Raw genomic sequence first — 22,568 nt, forward strand, 5'->3', positions numbered from 1 at the left:
TCATCAATAACTATGGAGTCCAGCTTAGTTCTGGGAGGTGGCCATCAGGAGCTAACACCTTCTGGCATCCTACTTCAGATAGTGTCCTTTTAATTTCCTCTTCTGGAAATGACTGATGCTGCTTTCCCTCTTTCTTTCTCACCTTCCTCACCTCTCACTCATTTTTACTGTACTTTTTAAAAATCCTCATCTGATTATATGTTGTTTTTTTAGGTTATTTTTAGAGAGAGAAGGAAGAGAAAGAGAGAAATATCAATGTGGGAGAGAAACATTGATAGGTTGCTTCCCTTATGTGCCCTGACCAGGGACCTAACCCGAAACCTAGGTATGTGCCTCAACTGGAATCTAACTGCATTTTCTTTCTCTTTTTTTTTGTGTGTATGGAATTACGCTCCAAAAAACTGAGCCACCCCTCCAGGCTTCACTGTACTTTTAATAGAAATACTTTTGTTTATAAGACAGGGACAATTTTTTAAAAATATATCTTATTGATTTTTTTACAGAGAGAAAATGAGGGGGATAGAGAATTAGAAACATTGATGAGAGAGAAACATCGATCAGCTGCCTCCTTCACACCTCCCACTGGGGATGTGCCTGCAACCAAGGTACATGCACCTGACTGGAATCGAACCATTGAGCCAAACCAGTTAGAGCAAGTCAGGGACAATTTAAACTGGAAATATTTTTAAAAACAAACAAAGGAAATCCTTTCCACCTTCCAATAATTCCACTTCTCAGAGATAACTACTATTAACAATTTAAATATTGTTCTGATCCTTTTGTTATATAATCACTGTCTATAAACACAAAAGGAATATCATACATACTGTCCTGTAACCTGATTTTTTTCTCTCTTAATAATGTATTATGAGCATCTTTCTTTGTCAAAGCATAAAATTAAGACCAAATCCCAGGATGTGTGTGGTGGAACAGTTTGGGTCCACATTTTAATAAAAAAAAATTTTAAAGTTATGTGTATGCTGTGGAAAATATTTCCCATACTAAGTATTCTAGAAAGTGGAATTGGGGATGAGGATTTACTTTATGTATTTTTAATTTTATTTTTTAATTATTCAAATGGTATAATGCATTTTCATTGTTAAAACTCTTATTGATTAATTAATTACTGATTGAAAAGTGGTTTAAGTACTGGATCACTTCCCTATTTGCAGAGGTCAATCTGTGTTACACAGGAATTGAAACTTTTACAATTTGAGGTTCTATTTAAGAAAAGAACATAAAACATGAACACAAATATAATCCTGGCATTAAATTGGTAGGGCCCTCCAGGCCTTCAGGCAGTGATTTTGATTTAAATTTTTTTATTTCTTCCAGCAATAAAATAATATCTGGTAAAGTATTGCACTTGAGGTTACCTTTTGCCTGTTTATAATGACTTGTTTATGCCACAAAGATGAATTGAAAAAATATGATGCAGCTAATTCATAATACCTTTAAATCTTTCATGTTCATGTTAACTTCTTAATCCTGAAATGCTATATTGCTTCTTATTACTATTTTGGCCATGGGTTCCACTTGATTACCTGGTCCTTCCTGCCATAATGAGCCTTGATTGGTATGTCAGTTAGATAATGTGAGTGTTTGGCTAGATACTAAGTATGTTTGTCTCAATTATACACTCAAAGCCTTGGGGAAATAACCACACAGTGGACCTGCTAGACTTCTATGAGACAGATTGAGTCAGAAACTTGATCAGCCTAAAAGCTCCCACTTTAAATTGAGGACTATGATAGGATTTTAAGCTTTTTGTATCAGTATTATTTTAAACTAGAGGCCCGGTGCACAAAAATTTGTGCATTTAGTGGGGGGGGGGGGGTTCCCTCAGCCTGCCCTGTGCCCTCTCGCAGTCTGGGACCCCTCAGGGGATGACCTCTTGCTGGCTTAGGTCTGCTCCCAGGGGATTGGGCCTAAGATGGCAGACATCCCTCTGGCAGCCCGGCAGCCCTCCTGGGATGTCCACTTGCCAGTGGGGAGGAGACCTAAGCTGCAGTCGGACATCCTTAGCGCTGCTGAGGAGGCAGGAGAGGCTCCCACCACCACTGCTGTACTGGCAGCCATCAGCCTGGCTTGTGCCTGAGCAGAGCTCCCCCTGTGGGAGTGCACAGACCACCAGAGGGCAGCTCCTGCATTAAGTCTCTGCCCCCTGGTGGTCAGTGTGTGTCATATTGACCAGTGATTCCCAGTCACTCTGCTGCTAGGGTCAGTTTGCATATTACCCTTTTACTATATAGGATAGAGGCCCGGCCCCCATCTTGGTTGGAAGTTAATTTGCATATCTCCCTGATTAGCCAATGGGAAGCTGAGCGGAGGTATGGTTAATTACCCTATTTGTCTATTATTAGATAGGATGCCATATCCCCAAAGTACAAAAGTCCAGGTATTTTTCTAGTTGTATCTCCCGAATCAGGGTGGGGGTCCCGCTGGGGTGCTTGGCCAGCCTGAGTGAGGGACTGATGGCTGTTTGCAGCTGGTCACACCCCCTTTAGGGTGGGGGTCCCCACTGGGGTGCCTGGCCAGTATGAGTGAGGGGCTGAGGGCCGTTTTCAGGCTGGCGGGCAACTGAAGCTCCCATCCTCTTTTTTTTCCTTTTTATTTTTATTCTGGGATTTATTTACCTTCTATAGCTGTCACTGGAGCTGAGAGCCGGCTCCAGCTCTGAGGTCTGGCTCCAGCTCTGAGGCCGCGGCTGCTGAAAGCAGGTATCTGGGGTTTGTTTGGCTTCTGTAATTGAAACATTGTTGTTTTTGGAGCTGTTGCTTCAGGAGCTCAGAGCCGGGCTGCGGCAGGCAGGGAATCTTGGCTTCCTCCATCACTGGAGCAAGCAAGCCTCATGTTCACTTCAGCTGAGTGGCTGCCGGCCCCCATCTTGGTTGGAAGTTAATTTGCATATCTCCCTGATTAGCCAATGGGAAGCTGAGCAGAGGTATGGTTAATTACCCTATTTGTCTATTATTAGATAGGATGCCATATCACCAAAGTACAAAAGTCAAGGTATTTTTCTTTTCCCAATGCATAGTAACTCTGGTAAAGTGCCTAAAGGTCCATTTGGAAAAAATATATATTGAGAGAATATTTCTCCTGTATACTTGTGGCATTGTTGCCATCCTTTCTCAAGAGCTCTGGATCTGAGAACTGACATGTCTGGAAGAAAGGTGAGGGATCATAATTTTCTGTTGCAGTACGTGATCTCACCCCTTTGCCCACCAGCTCTCTATCTTTAGAAATAAAGTAATAGTGAATTAACTGTCTATATTTCCCTTTGACTTACATTATTTGTTAGCCATTCTCTGATTTGCTGCTCACAAAATAAAGTATGCTCATCCTTTCTCTGACATTTAAGTACTGCCATTTGTCTTCTGCCATTCATTCTGCCAAGGAATGGCAGGAGGCAAGGAATTGAAGCACCAATTCTATTGTTTCAAATATTGTCAACTATATCCTGCAGAAGACATCTATCATTGAGTTTATCACTGTTGCCTTGGTGAAGGGAAATGTTCTGCAGGTCTTCCCAGAGGTCATGTGGTTGGTTCTTCATTCCCACATAATTAATATCATTAAATATTATAATTTTTTTTTATCATCTGCACCTCATTTACTGTAGGGTTTTGTCCTAGTCAAGCTTCAAAACCCATTTCAGGCATGTAATAATACCAATTCCAAGTCTCGTTGACCACATGTTGAACCTTGGCTCATCATGGATAAGACCATCATGCCAAGAAATTATTCATAATCTGGCTTCATGTTGCAATCTTCTCAAGATCCATTCTCTTGTATGTTCTACTAGTGTTCTCTGATATTGGTTAGGTCTTTTTTTAAATATATTTTATTGATTTTTTACAGAGAGGAAGGGAGAGAGATAGAGAGTTAGAAACATCAATGAGAGAGAAACATTGATCAGCTGCCTCCTGCACACTCCCTACTGGGTTTGTGCTCGCAACCAAGGTACATGCCCTTGACTGGAATCGAACCTGGGACCCTTGAGTCTGCAGGCCGATGCTCTATCCACCAAGCCAAACCGGTCAGGGCTGGTTAGGTCTTGTGAGTTCTTCAGTTGATAAGTTGTAGAATCCTCTTGCTGTGTTAAGATCTGACCTTGCTAATTACCTTGGAAATAATAAAAGGTGGTAGAGACTGACCCTGAAACAATGACAAGCTTTATCTTGTGATGTGTCTGCAGCCTGTGAAGGTGCTGGGAGGCTATCATCCTCCAGCAAGGTAGAGGCAGCTGCTTCTGTCAGGCCAGAGTGTTCATGAGAATATGGGGGTTTAGCCTCCTCAAATTTGTCTGCCCAAGTGTTAGCACTTCAAATCTCAGGGTCCTGATATTTTTCTATTTATTCTTATTTGCTCAACTCTAGTTGTATCTCTCTAAATTAGATATATCATGTTGATTTTGTATTCAATTCTGAATAATTCAAGTTGAATTTTTAATTTTAAGAATTATAAGTATTTTTTCATTTTTCTGTTCAGTTTCTTTTGGTGATTGACTTGTTCATGTTTGTGAGTCCATCACTTATTAATTTTAACATTTCAGTTATGAAGTCATAGGGATATAAGTCTGCTGTTATTTCTGCTGTTTTTTTTTTTCATGGTTATTTGTTTCCTTTCATATTTGTTGCTCTTTTTTAAATGCCATATCCCCATATTTATGACTTTATCCATTAGCTAAAGAACTTAATTTTCAATGGAATGTTACTCAGCACTTAGTAATAAATATTAATATTTGTTAAATGACTACCCAGTGCTAATCCCTAGACTTCTACACACACTATATAATAATGATCCCATCAAGCAGAGGAGAACCTAACTATTATATTTTAGCATCTACTATTTGCCAGATGCTTTACATAAATCAGTTAGCTTCCAGAATATAACAAAAATATTATTATACCTATTTTTCAAATAAGGAAACTGAGACCTGAAAAACTCATTTAGCTAATAAATGATGGAGAAGGGGATTCTAAATATAGCATTTAACTCCAGAATCTGTATTACCTACTGAGATGAATGGCATTTTGGAGATAGTCTAACGGATAAATTGACTATCAATTACAGTTTTCAAATTTCTCTTTCTTTAAGTTACAGCAACAACAAAAATTACTCAGAAGGTTGTAGCTTAATTTAGTATTAAAGGCTTTAAAATAATTATAGCACAGATGTCCTTTTGTTGTTTATTGAGTGTGGTGGATTAGACACTCAATCTTTGATACTCTTATTGAGTTGAAGAAAAGACATAAGAGCCATCCAAGTTGGAAAGAAAGAAGTAAAATTACCTCTATTCATAGATGACAGGATCTTATATGCAGAAAATCCTAGAGAATTTCCCCAAACTGAGAACTAATAAGTGAATTCAGCAAAGCTTCAGGATATAGAATCAATAAATAAAAATCAGCTGACCTGCCCTAACCGGTTTGGCTCAGTGGATAGAGCATCGGCCTGCGGACTCAAGGGTCCCAGGTTCGATTCCGGTCAAGGGCATGTACCTTGGTTGTGGGCACATCCCCAGTGGGGAGTGTGCAGGAGGCAGCTGATCGATGTTTCTCTCTCATCGATGTTTCTAACTCTCTATCTCTCTCCCTTCCTCTCTGTAAAAAATCAATAAAATATATTTTAAAAAAATCAGTTGACCAGTGTGGTTCACTGTTTGAGCATTGACCCATGAACCAGGAAGTCACAGTTTGATTCCTGGTCAGGGCAAATGCTGGATTTTGGGATCCATCCCAGTGTGTGTGTACAGGAGGCAGCCGATCAATGATTCTCTCTGATCACTGATGTTTCTACCTCGTTATCCTTCTCCCTTCCTCTCTGAAATCAATTAAAAAAACATATTAAAGGAAAACTTTAAAATATATATTAAAAATCAGTTGTATTTCTATATACTAGGAATAAATAATCCAAAAATACAATTGAAAAAATTAACTTATGAAGGCATTAAAAAAGGAAAAAAAATATTTAAGATTAAATTTAACTGAAGAAAAGGTAAAAAAAATAAATTTAATTAAAATTTGTACAATGAAAATGGTAAGACATTTCTGAGAGAAATTAGAAATGTTAGTAAATGAAAAGTCATTCCATATTCACAAATTGGAAAGCTTAATGTTGCTAAGATGACAATTCTACCCAAAGCTGTCAACATATTCCATGCAATTCCTATGAATATCTCAATGGCATTTTCCCCCCAGATAGAAACAAGCTAATTAAAAATATTTGTATATATCCCTGGCCGGTGTGGCTCAGTTGATGGGAGCATCGTCCCATACACCAAAAGGTTGAGGGTTCGATTCCTTATCAGGGCACATACCCAGGTTTCAGGGAGATTGGAGCACATATGGGAAGCAACCAATTGATGTTTTCTTCTCTCCATCTCCCTCTTAACCCTCCCCCCTCTGTCTAAAAATTAGTGAAAATATCCTCAGGTGAGGATTTTAAAAATTCATATACAATTGCAAGTAACCCCAAATAGCTGCACCAATCTTGAAAAAGAAAAGTTAATGGACTCATACTTCCTGATTTCAAAATTGTCTACAGCTGTGAAAAACAATTTCTTATGTTAAAGAAATTAAACAAAATTATCATTATGATCCAGAAATTTCTCTTACCTTGATGGGATCCCTTTTTCCTTTTTAGTATTATATACCCAATTGAGCAATACTTTTCTAACAAAGGTAAGAATTGTTTTGCTTTCAGAATAAATCTTTATTGTTTCAAGACTCATATACCTAAAAAAAGAGAAATCTTTAAATATACTTTTAAATTTGGGGATAAGTTGAATGCAGTATTGGCAGAAAGCAAAAATACTATTTTGCCCTGTGATGACTGCAAATGAGACATTTTCATGGGCATAGTTTCAAGTCTCAAAGTTATAGATACAATAGACATATAATTATGAATTTTAATATGTGGGGCTCACTTATTAAATAGAGAGTATAAAAATCTGGAGATACATGGTTTAAAATGGTAGAGAGGTCAAGGTTCAGGAATAGAAAGCATACCTTAGTTCAAATATTTGGGATTCAACTACATATGGGTTTTCATGTTGTGAACCCCATTATCTGGTTTGGCAATGAACAAATTACCTCATTAACCTGTTTGCTCTGTAAAATGGAGGTAAAAATACCTCTGTTAGCCTGGGATAATTAAATGAGAAAGTATTATGAGACATCCAGCCGATCTTACATATCCTCTCATCTCCTTTCTTTCACCTTTTGGGCAAGTAGCCAAGGAATTTATGGGGAAAATACAAGTGGTAGATTAAGAGTTAAAATGGTTTCTTGGAGAATTCAGTGGTAATAAAACCCCAAAAGATACTTTGGTGGCACTTGTCTGTAGTTTTCTTCTGACTTTTCTATTGAGACAGCTTAGATCTGTGTGCTATGATTTGGTCTTGTTTGGTTTTATGAGGAACTTACCTGTTGCTGTCCAGATACTTTCATTGTCTTCCATAGAAGGAGGATAGAGTTTTGTCCTTGGGTCTGAGGTCCTACATTAAAAAATGGCTTAATGGAAGGTCATTGGTGACTTAAGTTCAAAGGCGGACCTTGTCCTTCCTATCTATATATATAAAAGCCTAAGCGACCGGTCAACCACTCGACCAGCCAGCCGGTCGGCTGGTAGCTATGATGCGCACTGACTACTAGGGGGAAGATGCTCAATGCAGGAGCTGCCCCCTGGTGGTCAGTGCGCTCCCACAGTGGAGCACTGTTCAGTCAGAAGCTGGGCTCATGGCTGGTGAGCGAAGCAGCCCTGGAGTGAGCCTCTCCTGCCTCCGTGGCAGTGCTACCAGGCAGCAGTAGCAGATGCAGTGGGACCAGAATGAGCAGGAACGGCATGGCGCCTGGCCCCTGCTCGGGCTCCTCCCTGGCCGTCTGCTGCTTTGTGCACTACTACATCCTTTGGGGGATGTCAGCCTGGCCTGTGGGGATCGGGCCGAAACCAGCAGTTCAACATCCCCTGAGGGACCCCGGATTGCAAGAGGATACAGGCCAGCCTGAGGGACCCCACAAGTGCATGAATCCGTGCACCAGGCCTCTAGCTGATTATAATGTTCACTCTCTGAAAATTGGGCAATTTATCTGCTATAGGAAAACTGATGTAATTGAGAAAAAAATAAAATCATTCAATTCTCTATGATTCAATATAATAACATGGGAATTACATTTAAAAAATCACTAATGTGTATATGATTTGATTCATTCCTAATTTTTAAATTATTTATTGGACACCTATTTTGGTTGCTAAATGCTGGGGATAAACCATAAGCCACAAACAAATACTGGTTTCTGTCCTCAAGGATTTAGCAGAGTAGTGAAGTAAAACACGCAAAAACAATTGCAGTAAAGTGTAGTAAATGTTGCTATGGAGAAAATCTGTAAGAGGACAAGCCAGACCCACAAAGGGGGCACATTTATTTTCTTTTGTGGGGAGGCACATTGAATAGAGTCATGGGGAATCAGGAAACCTTCCTGAAGGAGTTAATATCTAAGGTATGATAATTTTCAAACTTCTAATGAATCCTAAAATTCTGTAATATCAGTAAGTACATGACATTTTACAGCCTAAATTAAGTAATTCAGGCTCCTGCATTCTTATTTTTATATCAACTGTTCACTGTTTGACCCATATTAGGAAGAGAGTATGATCTTTTTAACTGGATAGTAAGACAACTTAGCTTCAAATCTAATAAGCTCTGTAATTTATTAGACAAATAATATTGGGTAAATTATTTAATCTCACTGGGACTCACTTTCCTCATTTGCAAAATGAGGATAATAACAATGGCATTCACCTCATAGGATTTTAGACATAAAATTGGTAATATATGTTAAATGTTTAAGACTGTATCTGAAACAAAACTTAATAAAAGCTCTTTATTCAATATATTATTTCTTAGGTAATTACACAGGCACTTAGCACAGGTCTTGGTACTCCTTTTTAAACTTGATACTCTTTCTCTCCTTAGATTTTTTTTTCTTGCCACAAGACACCCACACATGGGGTTACTGGTAAGAATCATCAGCAAATGGCAAAATCAACTCCAAGACAGCCCAGCAAATGAGCAAGTACTCATTACAAGTGTAATTAATAGAAAGTCTCTGGAGATTGGAACACCATTTCACTAATCTTGATATTCCCCACAGTGCCTGGCATATAATTCTGTGTATATTAGTATTCAATATTTACTAGTATCTCTTACATGTGTGAATAAAAATGTAATATATTCCAAAATTTGCCTTCATTGTCTACTATGAATTTTTTCACCTCTTTAACCCCCTTCTCCCACTGTTGACATCTTCTTTGTGTCCATTTATTCATAGACTTATGCTGCTTCTACCTTCTTGGAGGATTTTAAAGAGGAAAAATCAAGGCAGTGGGCTGAGCTGCTCTGTATTATTGTTTGTTTGTTTTGTTTTGTTTTGTTTTGTTTTAATTAACCTTTCATGGACAATGAAGTGATAATGCTTTCAGCATGTCATTTATTCACTCTTTGAAAAGTATACATCATATTGTTTTAAATTGACTACGTTTGCCCAGCCCTCTTCCTGAACAACCCTAACACCACTCAGGTCTCCTAAGCATTTGAAGGGCTTGGAGCAATAGCGCAAATGGAGAGCCTTGCACTATATGTGAAATATTTAAACATTATTAACCAAGAAACCAACATTTTAAATAAGATATTTTATCTTTCTATCTTGACAAATATAATGTCATATGATTTGCATGGCTAGGCTTGAATTAAAACTCATAGACTCTGAAAATTTGTACTTGAACTCTAGCAAGAACATGCTCCAGTGTCTGGCTGCTTCACATCCCACACTGTCTTCATCTCTCACGGTACCACAAACCAGTGGTACTGTGAGTGGACACCAGGCTGCCACACCTCTTAGGTTTATACACTAAAGGCCCAGTTTGCTTTTAAGGTGATGGCTCATGGGAAAAGGTCCAAGAATACAACCCCATAAATAAACTTAGATTCATTTGAACAGGGAATTTTGGTGTCCTTAGTACCAGGAGTATAGACCAGAACAAAGGTGTATCTGGGCTTTGTTGCCTTCATGCCCCCACAGGGGGTAACTTTAGGGTAATCCCTAAAACCCTGACTTTGAGGAACTCACTACTTACTGTGGAGACTTAATCTAAAGAAATCATTACAAGTGTATGCTGAATATTCAGAGAGGGTGTGTTGTGGGTAGATGGGCCTATAGGGATCAAGAAAGTCTTTGACTTAGTGAGACATTTGATTAGTGAGAGAGAGAGAGAGCAGTTTATTATAGTTTAGCTTTTTAGGAAGCAAATAGAAAGGGCAGAGCATCTTAGTAAGAAGGAGTAGCTTTTTCATATGTGCAGAGGTCTGAACGAGTAGAGCAAGTCAAGAAAACTGAGTGTAGGTTATCTGGCCTGGTTGTGGGGCGTAGAGTAGACATGGGCTTCCACACATAACACTGGATGATCCCAACTTATCAGAGAAAAGCAAGAAAAAAATCTTGCACAATTTCTAACATTAAGAGTATAGAAATTTTCTCCTGACAATGTACTTACTCTCCCTTCTCACCAAAGCTTCCTGCTGCGCCCACCAGCATCTGGACCGCACTCTGGGACAGACTCTCATTTCTGTATTGTCTCTGGTAGCTTGCCTGAAAGTAGAGTCACATAATGATACAGTGTGAATAACAATTGCAACTTATTTATTCACTTTAATGGAAAAGTAATCTGTGAGAAAGAAGTCAAAATCCCCAAAGAATTTATCCTATCTAATACTAGAGAAACGTGGTAATTAACTATAACTTCGCTACCCTTCCCATTGGCTAATCAGCAAGGTATGCAAATTAACTGCCAGCCAAGATGGTGGCTGGCAGCCAGGCCCCTGAAGCAAACAGGAGGCTTGCTTGCTCCAGTGACGGAGGAAGCCAACGTTCTCCACCTGCTGCAGCCCAGCTCTGAGCTGCTCTCTAAAAAACAATGTTGCAAATATAGAAGCTAAACAAAACCCAGAAACCTGCTTTCAGTCAGCCAGGATCTCAGAGCTGGAGTTGCAACAAAGTTTCAAATACAGAAGGTAAACAAAGCCCAGAAACCTGCTTTCAGCAGCCGAGGTCTCAGAGCTGGAGCCGAGCCTTAGAGCTAAAGCCGGCTCTCAGCTCCAGTGACAGCCACAGAAGGTAAATAAATCCCAGAATAAAAAAAAAAAAGAACAAAAGGAGAGGTTGGGAGCTTCAGTCACCTGCCAGCCTGAAAACAGCCCTCAGCCCCTCACCCAGACTGGCCAGGCACCCCAGTGGGGACCCCCAGCCTAAAGGGGGTATAACTAGCTGCAAACAACCCTCATCCCCTCATCCAGGCTGGTCAGGCACCCCAGTGGGGACCCCCACCCTGAAGGGGGTGTGACCAGCTGCAAACAGCCATCAGCTCCTCATCCAGGCTGGCCAGGGACCCCCACACTGATCCGGGACACCCTTCAGGGCAAACCAGCTGGCCCCCACACATGCACCAGGCCTCTATCCTATATAGTAAAAGGGTAATATGCCTCCCAGCACCAGGATCAGCGGAGCCATGAGGCCTCCCAAACCCGGGATCAGCAGAGCCACAAGGCTTCCCAAACCCAGGATCAGCAGAGCGGCGAGGCCTCCCAGCACTGGGATCAGCAGAGCCACGAGGCCTCCTGGCACTGGGATCAGTGGAGCCGCGAGGCCTCACTGCCCCTGTGTCAAGTGGAGCCGCGAGCCCTTCCAGCACTGGGATCAGTGGAGCAGCAAGGGCTCCTAGCACTGGGATCAGCGGAGCCGTGAGGCCTCTTGGCCCCTGGAGCAGTGTGACAGGGGGCAGCGCCCCAACCCCCTGATCAGCCCTGCTCTGTGTGTGACATGGGGTGGCGCCGCAACCTCCCCATCGACCCTGCCTTGAGTGTGACAGGGGGCAGCGCCCCAACCCCCCAATCGACCCTACCCTGAGCGTGACTAGGGGTGGCATCACAACCTCCCGATCCACCCTGCTCTGGGCATGACAGGGGGCAGCGCCCCAACTCCCCAATCGGCCCTTCTCTGAGCCCGACCAGGGGCTGCACCTAGGGATTGGGCCTGCCCTCTGACACCCGGGAGCGGGCCTAAGCCAGCAGGTCATTATCTCCTGAGGGGTCCCACACTGTGAGAGGGCACAAGTGGGGCTGAGGGACACCCCCCCCACCCACCAGTCCACAAATTTTTGTGCACCGGGCCTCTAGTATCTTTATAAAAAGAAGCTGTCTTACAGAGTACAGACCATGAGATAGGTCTGGATAGCTCATGAGTGTAAAAGTTAGGTCTGAGCAGTGGGTAGAACCCAACTGGTTCTGTAGGAAACCAGGGTCCTTCTAGATGTTAATTACACTTGCCAAAATAAATGGAGTTCTGTGGCCAGATAACTATGGGAACTACTGAAAGCCGCATTCCTATCTTAAAAGTTTGTAATGGATATTAGATTATTAAAAGCTCTGAGGAATTGTACAGTGAAGGATCCTGATACACACATTTTGACAACAGAACTCTGTGGTGTCCAGTCTATTATTAGCATTAAATGAACTGCTACTATCTTGCAGAACACATTCATTCATACATTCAGTCCATATATTGAGAGTCCACTCTGCTTCAGGCTCGTGCTGGGGAAACCCCTGTCTGACATTGCTGCTGGTCTCAGTATGTTGAAAATAATTGTGTAGACCAACTTCCAAAATTGGAATCTTTACTATAACTAAAGATTCCTGAGTTCCATCAAATACATTCTATCTGCACAATCATTTATGGATATTAAAACATGGTTTTGATTCTAGTGCATGCTAGGAAGAAATAGAACTGATTTGAAGATGAGGGAATTCAATAGCATAGCATTTTTCTCCTCAAATTTAATTAAAATACTTATAAAGTAATGTGAGATGTAAATACATTCTGTATTCTCAAAGATTAACACTGTAGCTTATGGAAAAATAAGGAAGCTGAAAATGATATGAACTCATGAAAGCAACACAAATAATAAAGCAGTTACTAGAAAAATGTTAATTCTTAAAATATCATTCACACCAAAATGTAGGAAGAATTTAGAGAATGGTTGATTCCTAAAAATAACTGCCATTTATTGAGCTGTCTACTATACTATTGAATTAACGGATCTCTCTCTCTCTCTCTCTCTCTCTCTCTCCATTTATTTTCAAATTTATCTTTATTGTTAAAAGTATTACAGATGTCCCCTTTGTTTTTTGTTGTTGCTTATCTGTTTTCCCCATTGACCCACCTCCTTCCTGCACCTGCCCCTCCCAAGCCTTTGCCACACTATTGTTTGTGTCCATGGGCTATGCACGTGCCCATATAAATTCCCGAGGTAATCTCTCCTCCCCAACCCCCCACCTCCACCTTTCCCCTGAAATTCATCAGTCTGTTCATGGTTCTATCTCTCTGGATCTATTTTGTTCATCAGTTTATGTTGTTCATTAGAGTCCACATATGAGTGAGTTCATGTGATACCTTTCTCTGACTGGCTTATTTTGCTTAGCATAATAATAAAAAGCTTCTGCAAAGCAAAAGAAACCATCAGCAAAGTGAAAAGAGAGTCCACTGCCTGGGAGAACACATTTGCCAATGATGCATCCAATAAGAGGTTAATATCCAAAATTTATGGTGAACTCATACAACTTAACAAAAGAAAGACAAACTATCCAATTAGTAAATGGGCAAAGGACCTAAATAGCCACTTCTCCAAAGGGGACATACAGAAGCCCAAGTGATATGAAAAAATGCTCAGTCACTAAGCATCAGAAAGATGCAAATCAAAACAAAATGAGGTACCACCTCACACTTGTCTGTCAGAATGGCTACTATCAACAAATCAACAAACCATAAATGTTGGCAAGGATGTAGAGAAAAGGGAACTCTAGTACACTGCTGGTGGTAATGCAGACGAGTGCAGCCACTGTGGAAAACAGTTCGGAGTTTCCTCAAAAAATTAAATATGGAATTCCCATTTGACCCAGTGATCCCACTTCTGGCAATATATCCTAAAAACCTTAAAGTATCAATCAGAAATAATACATGCACCCCTATGTTCATAGCAGTATGAGTTATAATAGCTAAGGTATAGAAACAGCCCAAGTGCCCATCAGCAGATGAATGGATAAAAGAAACTGTGGTATATTTACGGAATGGATTACTATGCAGCTGTAAAAGAGAAGGGACTCTTACCATTTGCAACAGCTTGGATGGACCTGGAGAGTATTGTGCTAGTGATCTATATGTGTTTTAAATAAACATTTAATTCTTGCAACAAGTCTGTGAGGAAGGTATTCGAATATGTGTTTTATAGATGAGAATGCTGAGGCTCAGGGAGTTAAGTAGATTTCCCAAAATCACATTAGCAAATCAGTTTTCTCTGAATATAAGCCTGTCTCCTGTTGAGCCCCTATGGCATATTGTTCCTCCTATACCAAGCTTTGTCATGCTGTGCTGCTTCTTCTAATGAACAATAGTAGAGAAGATATTGCCTCAGTTAACAAGGGCTGGCTGAGATTTAAACAGACATTCCCAAAGCTTTGAAAACTTTAATAGACTAATAAATATTATGGTTAAGAGCAGTGAACATTAGAATTGATATTGCAGGAACCAAGTTGACAAACTGAGATAAACATGAAAATATATCTAGAAGAAAGAAGAACTAAAAAGATGTGAAGTGAGATGAAAATCTAGAGCAGAGAGATCCAACCTACTTTGGAAAAATAGTATTTCCTGGTTAAAAACCATACATAGCACTAAATCAACAAGATATAATAGTAGAAAACAAGTGTTTAAGGCAAAAAATCAAGAGGGTACATGGAGTGTATATTGCAAAAACAAAGGATTTCACAAGCAGAAAGAATATCAGGTTATTTAGTTAGCTTAAGTTTTCTCTTTTACAGATAGGAAGAATAAAGACTGACGTGAGGAAGTCCTGAGTCACGCATCAAATTAACAATGAAAGTGAGATTCAAAATGGAATCTCCTGCATTGCTTTAAGGGTTCCTGAATACTATATTTTCCTGAAATAAATTAAAAATCTGGAAGAGATTCAAAGACATGATTTCATAAAACCTGCTGGTGAAACATGGCACCATCTGGGCATAAGTTCATCCTTCATGGCACCCCCTCACTTGCTTAAAGAAAGTATTTAGGTCCTCGGAAAAGCTGCCTTTCAGACTCAACTTGTCTCCCAGGGTGACTGCCGGGAGAAAGTAGAATGTGTGGAATCCTGTATGACTGGAACAGCTGAGAGATGCCTGACAATTCCATGTGCAATGTGGAAGGCCCACCAGGAACATTTCTAGAGGATGAGTAATGGCAACTGGTCAATATTCTGCCCTGAATAGAAAATGGTAACTAGGCTGCTAGCAGTTTCCCACAGAATCCTGCATGCTGCTGTGTTACACAATTTCTCTAAATTTTACTCAAGATTTTATATAAAAACACTAGAGGCCCGGTGCATGAATTCTTGCATGGGTGGGGTCCAGCAGGCCCACCCCAGTGGGGGCCAATTGGGTTGGGCTGGCCACGGGAAGAGGATTCAGGAGGTTGGCTGGCTGGTCCTGCTCCCAATCAGGGGAGGGGGAGCTGATTGGGGGCCAGGCCAGCTGGGGGGAGGGACCACAGGAGGTTTGGGACCTCAATGTGATCGGGACCTCAATCGGGCCATTTGGCCACCACAGTGTGCGTCATAGTGACTGGTCATTCCAGTCGTACCGGTCACTTGGCTTTTATATATATAGATAGTACCTTATACTTGCAGTTGTTAGTGAACTTGGTGGTATCCTCTCATGAAAAACTGGTTTGGACCCAGAGATAGCCAGTGATTGGAACTGACTGCATAACACATCTGAAGGTTGAGCTCAGCTATGTTTCCTGCCGTTGGGACCTGTGAAACTGCCAGTTTCTCATAATAAAACACCTTTTACTTAAGCCAGTGGTTCTCAAACTTCTGGCCCTTTAAATACAGTTCCTCATGCTGTGACCCAATTATTTTCGTTGCTACTTCATAACTGTAATGTTGCTACTCTTATGAATCGTACTGTAAATATCTGATATGCAGGATGGTCTTAGGCGACCCCTGTGAAAGGGTCATTTGACCACTAAAGGGGTCGAGACACACAGGTTGAGCCGCTGACTTAAGCTAATTTAAGTGGATTATTTCTCTCTCTCTCTCTCTCTCTCTCTCTTTCTCTTCCTCCCTCCCTCCCTCCCTCCCTCCCTCCATCCCTCTAATTTTTTTGTAGTCAAGCAGATTCCTAAGACAATGTCAAATTTCCCTTTGCCTTTGTAAACAATATATTAAGCTATGCAGGTGAGTATAATCAAGATTATCTTCAGTAAGGGAGAAGTTTTCAGTATAATGTTAGGTCAAAAATACTTTTAGAAGTGTTTAATAAGTACTAACTATTTGTGCTGACAGAATACGCCTGTTGGCCAGTTCCATTGCTTCAATGTTAAGGGTCTCATTTATTTCTGTTTTACAGTTTGGACAGTTCACCTTTTGATGTTCTGTTGTTTCTCCTTGGCTTAACTAAGTAAAACACAAATAAAAACCAAATAAATAATACATGAATATTAACATAGTTTAGCATAAACCTTGAGCAAGTCATACACCAGTTTTGTTTGAAAAATTATAGAAAATTTTCTAGATACAGAAAAATGTTCAAGATTACTTTCACAGTTATCTAGACATAAAATGATTGCCAGTTTGGGGAGGAAAGAGTTATAGCATATCTTTATCTTTACTTGGCATTGTTAACAGTTTATAAAAGCTACTGCATATATAATCACACTTTAAGCCAGTGGTTCTGAAAGTATGCTTCCCCAGTAGCATCTGCATCACCTGGGAATTGTTAGAAATGAACATTTTTAGATCCGTTCACAGACCTACTGAATCCGAACCTCTGGGGAATGCGGCAACACTGCTCCTTGTTTTGAATTTACAACATATATTTTGTGTGTACTTAAAGAGGTTGTCACTTCTACTTTGCCCCACAGTGATCACAAAATTCCCTAAGATCCCCTCCTAACTATTGTGGTAAATAAGGAGTTACCAATACAACGTTTCTGTCAATTGTAAGTATTAAAATTGTGAATTAATATTTGTAACATTTTTTCTACTTAAGGACAATCATACTACTCTGAAGGGATAAGTTAAAGATATCACTTGCTTACTGCATATGGGTTTTGAAATATAATCGCTTTCTCAACCATGTTCCAATCTGCATTAGCAAGATCTTTATCAAATTTGAGTGCGGAGGCTGCAGATTTGGTTATCTCTTGAAAGTGTTGAAATGTATAATAAAGTGACTTATATTTTGTTGATGTGACATCACGCAGACCTTCGATACAAAGAGCACATTTATAAATAGAAGGAACATCACCCTTTTAATCTGAATTATAAAGCTTCCTTTTGTTTTTACTGTATGTACTGAATAGTTTTTTTTAATTAAACACTCAACATAAATTGTTTAATAATAAGAACACTAACAATTTCAAAATTTTCTACTTTCATACTCCTCCTAATAACTAATATTTATTGAGTGCTTATCATATGCTCTTTGCACGTATTAAGTTTTGTTTCTATCATCTTGATCACCTTTTGAGGTGAGTCCCTTTTCCCAGTTTAATAGATGAGGAGACAGGGGATTAAACTGGCAGACTGAGTAAAGCAGATTGCCTTTCTCAATGTGGTCAGGCCTCATCCAGTTTGTTGGAGGCCTGAATAGAACAAAAGGCCGAGCAAAATAAAATTCACTCTCTCTGACTGATGGTCTTCAAGGTGGGAAATTGATCCTTCCCTGCCTTCGGATTTGGACTGCAATTTATATCATTGCCTTTCCTGGTTCTCAGGCCTTTGAACAGCATATCCATCGTCTATATCTACATGCCATATAGGTATAGGTTTATACATAAATATATGTAAATAATGTACACAGATACACACACATATACAGAGTATGTGTACATATATATCCTATCTATATGTAAAATCATATATATGATATGTATGATATATATTTATCCCTATATATATCTCCAGACCTCATTAAGGTTTGAAGTACTCTTGCTATCAGATATAATTTCCTTTTTTGAGCCATAGAAGCTTGTTTGGAAAGCAATAATGTTTCATGAGCAAATGTTCACTGCTCTCAGTGCAAATAAACAGATGCTCCACACTAAGAATTTTAGGTTTATCTAGCTACTAAATAGAACAGCAAATACTTTTTGAAAAATGTTATCTCTTTAATCTGTTCTTCCCATTTTATCATGCTAAGGCTCACATAATTTAGGGGGGAGGGGAAGAAAAGGAAAAAGATTTTGTTCCAAATATGAGAAAGGAAGGGAGATTGGGTAGTATTATCCATAAAGATGAAATTTCAGATTGAAAAAAAAATGTCATTAGAGTGAAACTCCATGTATCATAAAAGGGTAATAGAACAGTTAAGAATATAATGGATTAAAAGCATCAAGGCAATATGTTTCTAGTTCTTAACTGCCATTACCTAGTAGTATAACCTTGGGCAAGGACTTTCAACTCTCTAAATCTCATTCTCTCAATTGTTAAAAAAGTAGAAGTTTAAAACAGGCACATTATATTATGCAGACGTCCTCCTAAAATTATTATTTCTACTTCCATTCTCCTTACCACCCCCCTCTTCCCAATCAGTTATCCACAGAACTAGAGTGGCCTTTTTAAGACCTTAATCATATATTAATTAAACATATGGCTTCCTCAGTAATCTACTTACCTTTTGTGTTTTTTAATGTATTTACATATGGTTTGTTTACTTTGATATTACCTTATTTGACTTCTTTACTGACTGTTTACTTATCTCCAATGTAAGCTCTATCAACTCAGAAATCCGATCAGTCTTCATAATGTATCACTGTCAGTTAAAATTGTTCCTGGCATATAGAAGGCTCTTGATACAAGTTTGTCAGATAACTGAATAAATTTACTGTATTATGTTACTTAAACTGGACTAATGTAAGTAAGTAATTTAAAAAAATAAATAAAAAGGTTGTTGGCCTAAACCTTTCATATGACTTTACATAGAGGACCAATTTCCGCTTCAATAAGACATTGTTGATTTGCATTTATATAGCTTCTTTCTTCATTTTTACCAATTCTTTAGCATATTTAGAATACTTCTCTCTTCATTCAGAATACTAATTAGTAGACTTACCTAGTTTACTAACTACCATTGGCAAAATAATTCTATTGACAATCAGAGTGATTAAGGATACTGACACTCCATGAAATAATACCTAGAATTGAAAAATACAAAGTATTGATGACAATTTCATATAATACCTTTTGTATTTACCAGTGTAAATTAAGCTAGGTTACACTGTGATAATAGATGCTCATGGAGGGGAGAATTTGGCTATCAGACGTGATGAAAGTACTCTGGGGATTCTCTATCTTCCCGCATATATTTCATCCACGCTTTTGGAACCAAACTAAAATCAGGACACATGGTTTGACATAAGTGTATACTTACTTATACAGACATTAGGAGTAAGTAAAAATAAAAACATTTATTGAGTACATACTTTATATCATATATTATCATTTTTAATATATTTTTATTGATTTCAGAGAGAAAGGGGGGAAGAGAGAGAGACAGAAACATTAATTATGAGAGGGAATCATTGATTGACTGCCCCCTGCACACCCCCTATTGGGGTTCGAGCCTGCAACCTAGGAATGTGCCCTTGACTGGAATTGAACCCGGGACTCTTCAGTCCACAGGCCGATGCTCTATCCACTGAGCCAAACTGACTAGGGCATCATATATTATTTTTTGAGAGGAAGGGAGAAGGAAAAAGAGATAGAGACATCAATGATGAGAGAGAATCATTGATTGGCTGCCTCCTGCAAGCCCCCTACTGGGTACCAAGCTCACCACCTGAACATGTGCCCTGACCAGGAGTTGAATCATGATCTCCTGATTCATAGGTTGATGCCCAACCTCTGAGCTATACCAGCCAGGCTCAGATACTATTTTAAATGATTTATATGTTTTTTATTCCTTCAACCTTCATAATAAACTCTTCTTTAGGAGTGTGAAGAAGGGACTTAGGGATCCCCAAGGTAGAATGGGGAAGAGGGAAGTTGCCAGTTGTTCCTCCTCTGCCCATTCTTGCCATCATAGTTAAATCACTCCCACGGTCCAAGTGGGGTTAAGCTACCTCACTACAAAAGCATATTTTAGCCTTGGGTGGGGGACAGGGGCAGGCTAGGAGGTGTCAATGGGAGAAAATAAAGGGGCATATGTGATACTTTCCACAATAAAGTTTTTTTAAAAGCACATTTTAGTATACAACAACAGTTTTAATTAAGTTTTCAAATAAATAAGAACATATGTTCTTTTACTTGCGATTTTTCCCTCTCAGTTCCAACAGAAAGGTCAGAGTAGGCAAGCAGAAGGGCCATCGTTACATTAGGCAAACCTCTCATTTCACTCCAGACCATTATGAATGCCCAGCGCCAGCTGAACCCATCACCAAGTCGAGACAGAAGAGGGCTCAATAATAGAAAGACCAGAAGTCTAAAAGACAAAACAAATTTTTAAAAGTTATTCTTATAATAGAAAGTTCTTTTCATTTCACCCTACTCTATTTCTTCCCCATCTATTCCCTGTGGAATTGCCAACTCTGAGACAAATGAGACATCTTTCATGTACATAGTATCAAAGGAAGGCCAAAGGGCATTCCAGAGAGAGACATGCCAAGAAAATGCCATTCATCTTTGTTTCTTCCTGTAGGGTCAGCAATAGGAAAATTTCACATCACTTTTAGTGGTGCTTTTTCAAACAGAAAAGAAAAAGGTTGAGATGTTTTGTACATTATTTATATACTAGAGGCCTGGTGTACAAAATTCATGCACTCGGTGGGTTGGGTCCCTTAGCCCAGCCTGTGCCCCTCTTGTAGTCCTGGAGCCCTCAGGAGTGGGCCTAAGTCAGCAGTCCCACATCCCCCCTGTGGGAGGGCATTGACCACCAGGGGGCAGCTCCTGCATTAAGCGTCTGCCCCCTGGTGGTCAGTGCATGTCATAGCGACAGGTCGTTCCGCCATTTGGTCAATTTGCATATTAGCCTTTTATTATATAGGATATTCTGTTCTAGGATCCCAAAAGAAATAAAAGTAAATTAAATGAATAAGTAGGGACAAAAGTTCTCTTTTTTTTTTCTTTGTAAACTTAAATCTTACTGAATCTGTACAATATTGGTCAACTCGTTTATCTTTCTTCTTTCACTTATATATCATTCCTATATTTTATACTAATTGTATCTGATAATTTGGGACTATTTTCATTTACTTGGCACTAGCCAACTTGATATCAACTCCCAACTGATTTTCCTAAATGGAAGTAGAATGTTAATAGTTTGAATGATGGGGCTCTAGTTATACTGTTTTTTTTCTCTCTCTGTCATCTCCTTTTCACCTACATAGGCAGACTTTTTTCCTCCTCTTCATACTGGGAAAGGACCAACAAAAATTATTTGAGCAAAAAGGACATTTACAAAAAGAACTTCCTTATGATTTTAAAAACCTCTTTCCAACTATGATTACTAGGAAATTATTTGTTATGAAATATTAAGCAAATAAAGTAAGAACATCCTTTTTTAAAAATTTATGATAGGTGTTTAACTTCATGAACCCTCAAAGAAAAAGAAAAACTAGTGGATGAAATGAAACAAATGTTAATAGGGTTGCCTCGAGGTAGCAAAATTATACTTTTTTTCTTTTTTCTAATCTTAAAAAATCTTACAGAGGTCTTGCATTGCTTTAAAATGAAGTTAAAAACTAAAAACAAAACAAACAGAAAAACACAGCTAAGCACTAATTTGCTGATGATTCTTTGGAAAGTTTATGAATAAAATTTTCATTCTAAGGAATGAAACATTTTTGTTATTTAAAAGAATATCTTCAGGTTTATTCAGTGTTTTATAAACAGAAGACTTTAAATGATGTTCTTACCTTAAAACAATAAGTGTGAAGTAGATATTTAATGAATAGTATATATCAGAAAATGATACATATAAATACGTATGTGCAGGAATTAGAAGTCCAATAAAAGTAAACACCATAAGAAAAGCAACAAATGCTAGACAATTCCAGAATCTGCATTTTCAGAAAAAATTAAATACAGTTAATTATGGTGAAATAACATATTTCTTTCAAGGCTCATATGTGAGTGAGACATTGTGTTAGGCATTATCAAGAAAGTAAAGATAAAGTATTTATAAACACTCAAGGAGCTTATAATTTAACTGGGGAGAAAGTTGCACTAAGGCAAGTAAACAAACAATTCTAAAGCAATTTTGATCAGTTTACACTGAATGTAAATTAGTGTGTGTGGTTTTTTTTGTGTGGTTTTTTTTTGTTTTGGATTGACTTCAAAAGACATGTTTAGGTTGTAATTATGCTCAAAGATACTAACTGTGACATCCTTGTATCAAACAGGAAGTACTAAAATCATTGCTCTTGAAAGGGAATCCTGAGCTGTTAGTCTGATTTACA

At 39.0% G+C, this 22,568-nt stretch overlaps 1 protein-coding gene across 1 annotated transcript in view; it reads right to left on the reverse strand.

Moving 5' to 3' along the window:
* SLC9C1 (solute carrier family 9 member C1) overlaps positions 1–22,568 on the reverse strand; it is a 92,906-nt gene that overhangs the window by 36,066 nt on the left and 34,272 nt on the right. Inside the window, exons 8-14 of the mRNA XM_070403773.1 lie at positions 22,026–22,169; positions 20,419–20,593; positions 19,226–19,307; positions 17,211–17,377; positions 16,441–16,566; positions 10,558–10,652; positions 6,621–6,740 (exon numbers count right to left, since the gene is read on the reverse strand). Coding sequence (XP_070259874.1) covers positions 6,621–6,740; positions 10,558–10,652; positions 16,441–16,566; positions 17,211–17,377; positions 19,226–19,307; positions 20,419–20,593; positions 22,026–22,169 — 909 coding nt within the window. The remainder of the gene's footprint in view (positions 1–6,620; positions 6,741–10,557; positions 10,653–16,440; positions 16,567–17,210; positions 17,378–19,225; positions 19,308–20,418; positions 20,594–22,025; positions 22,170–22,568) is intronic.

The sequence above is a fragment of the Myotis yumanensis genome, unplaced genomic scaffold, assembly GCF_028538775.1.
Source record: "Myotis yumanensis isolate MYYU_CA2020_CCGP unplaced genomic scaffold, mMyoYum1.0.hap1 SCAF_2, whole genome shotgun sequence".
Lineage (NCBI taxonomy): Eukaryota > Metazoa > Chordata > Mammalia > Chiroptera > Vespertilionidae > Myotis > Myotis yumanensis.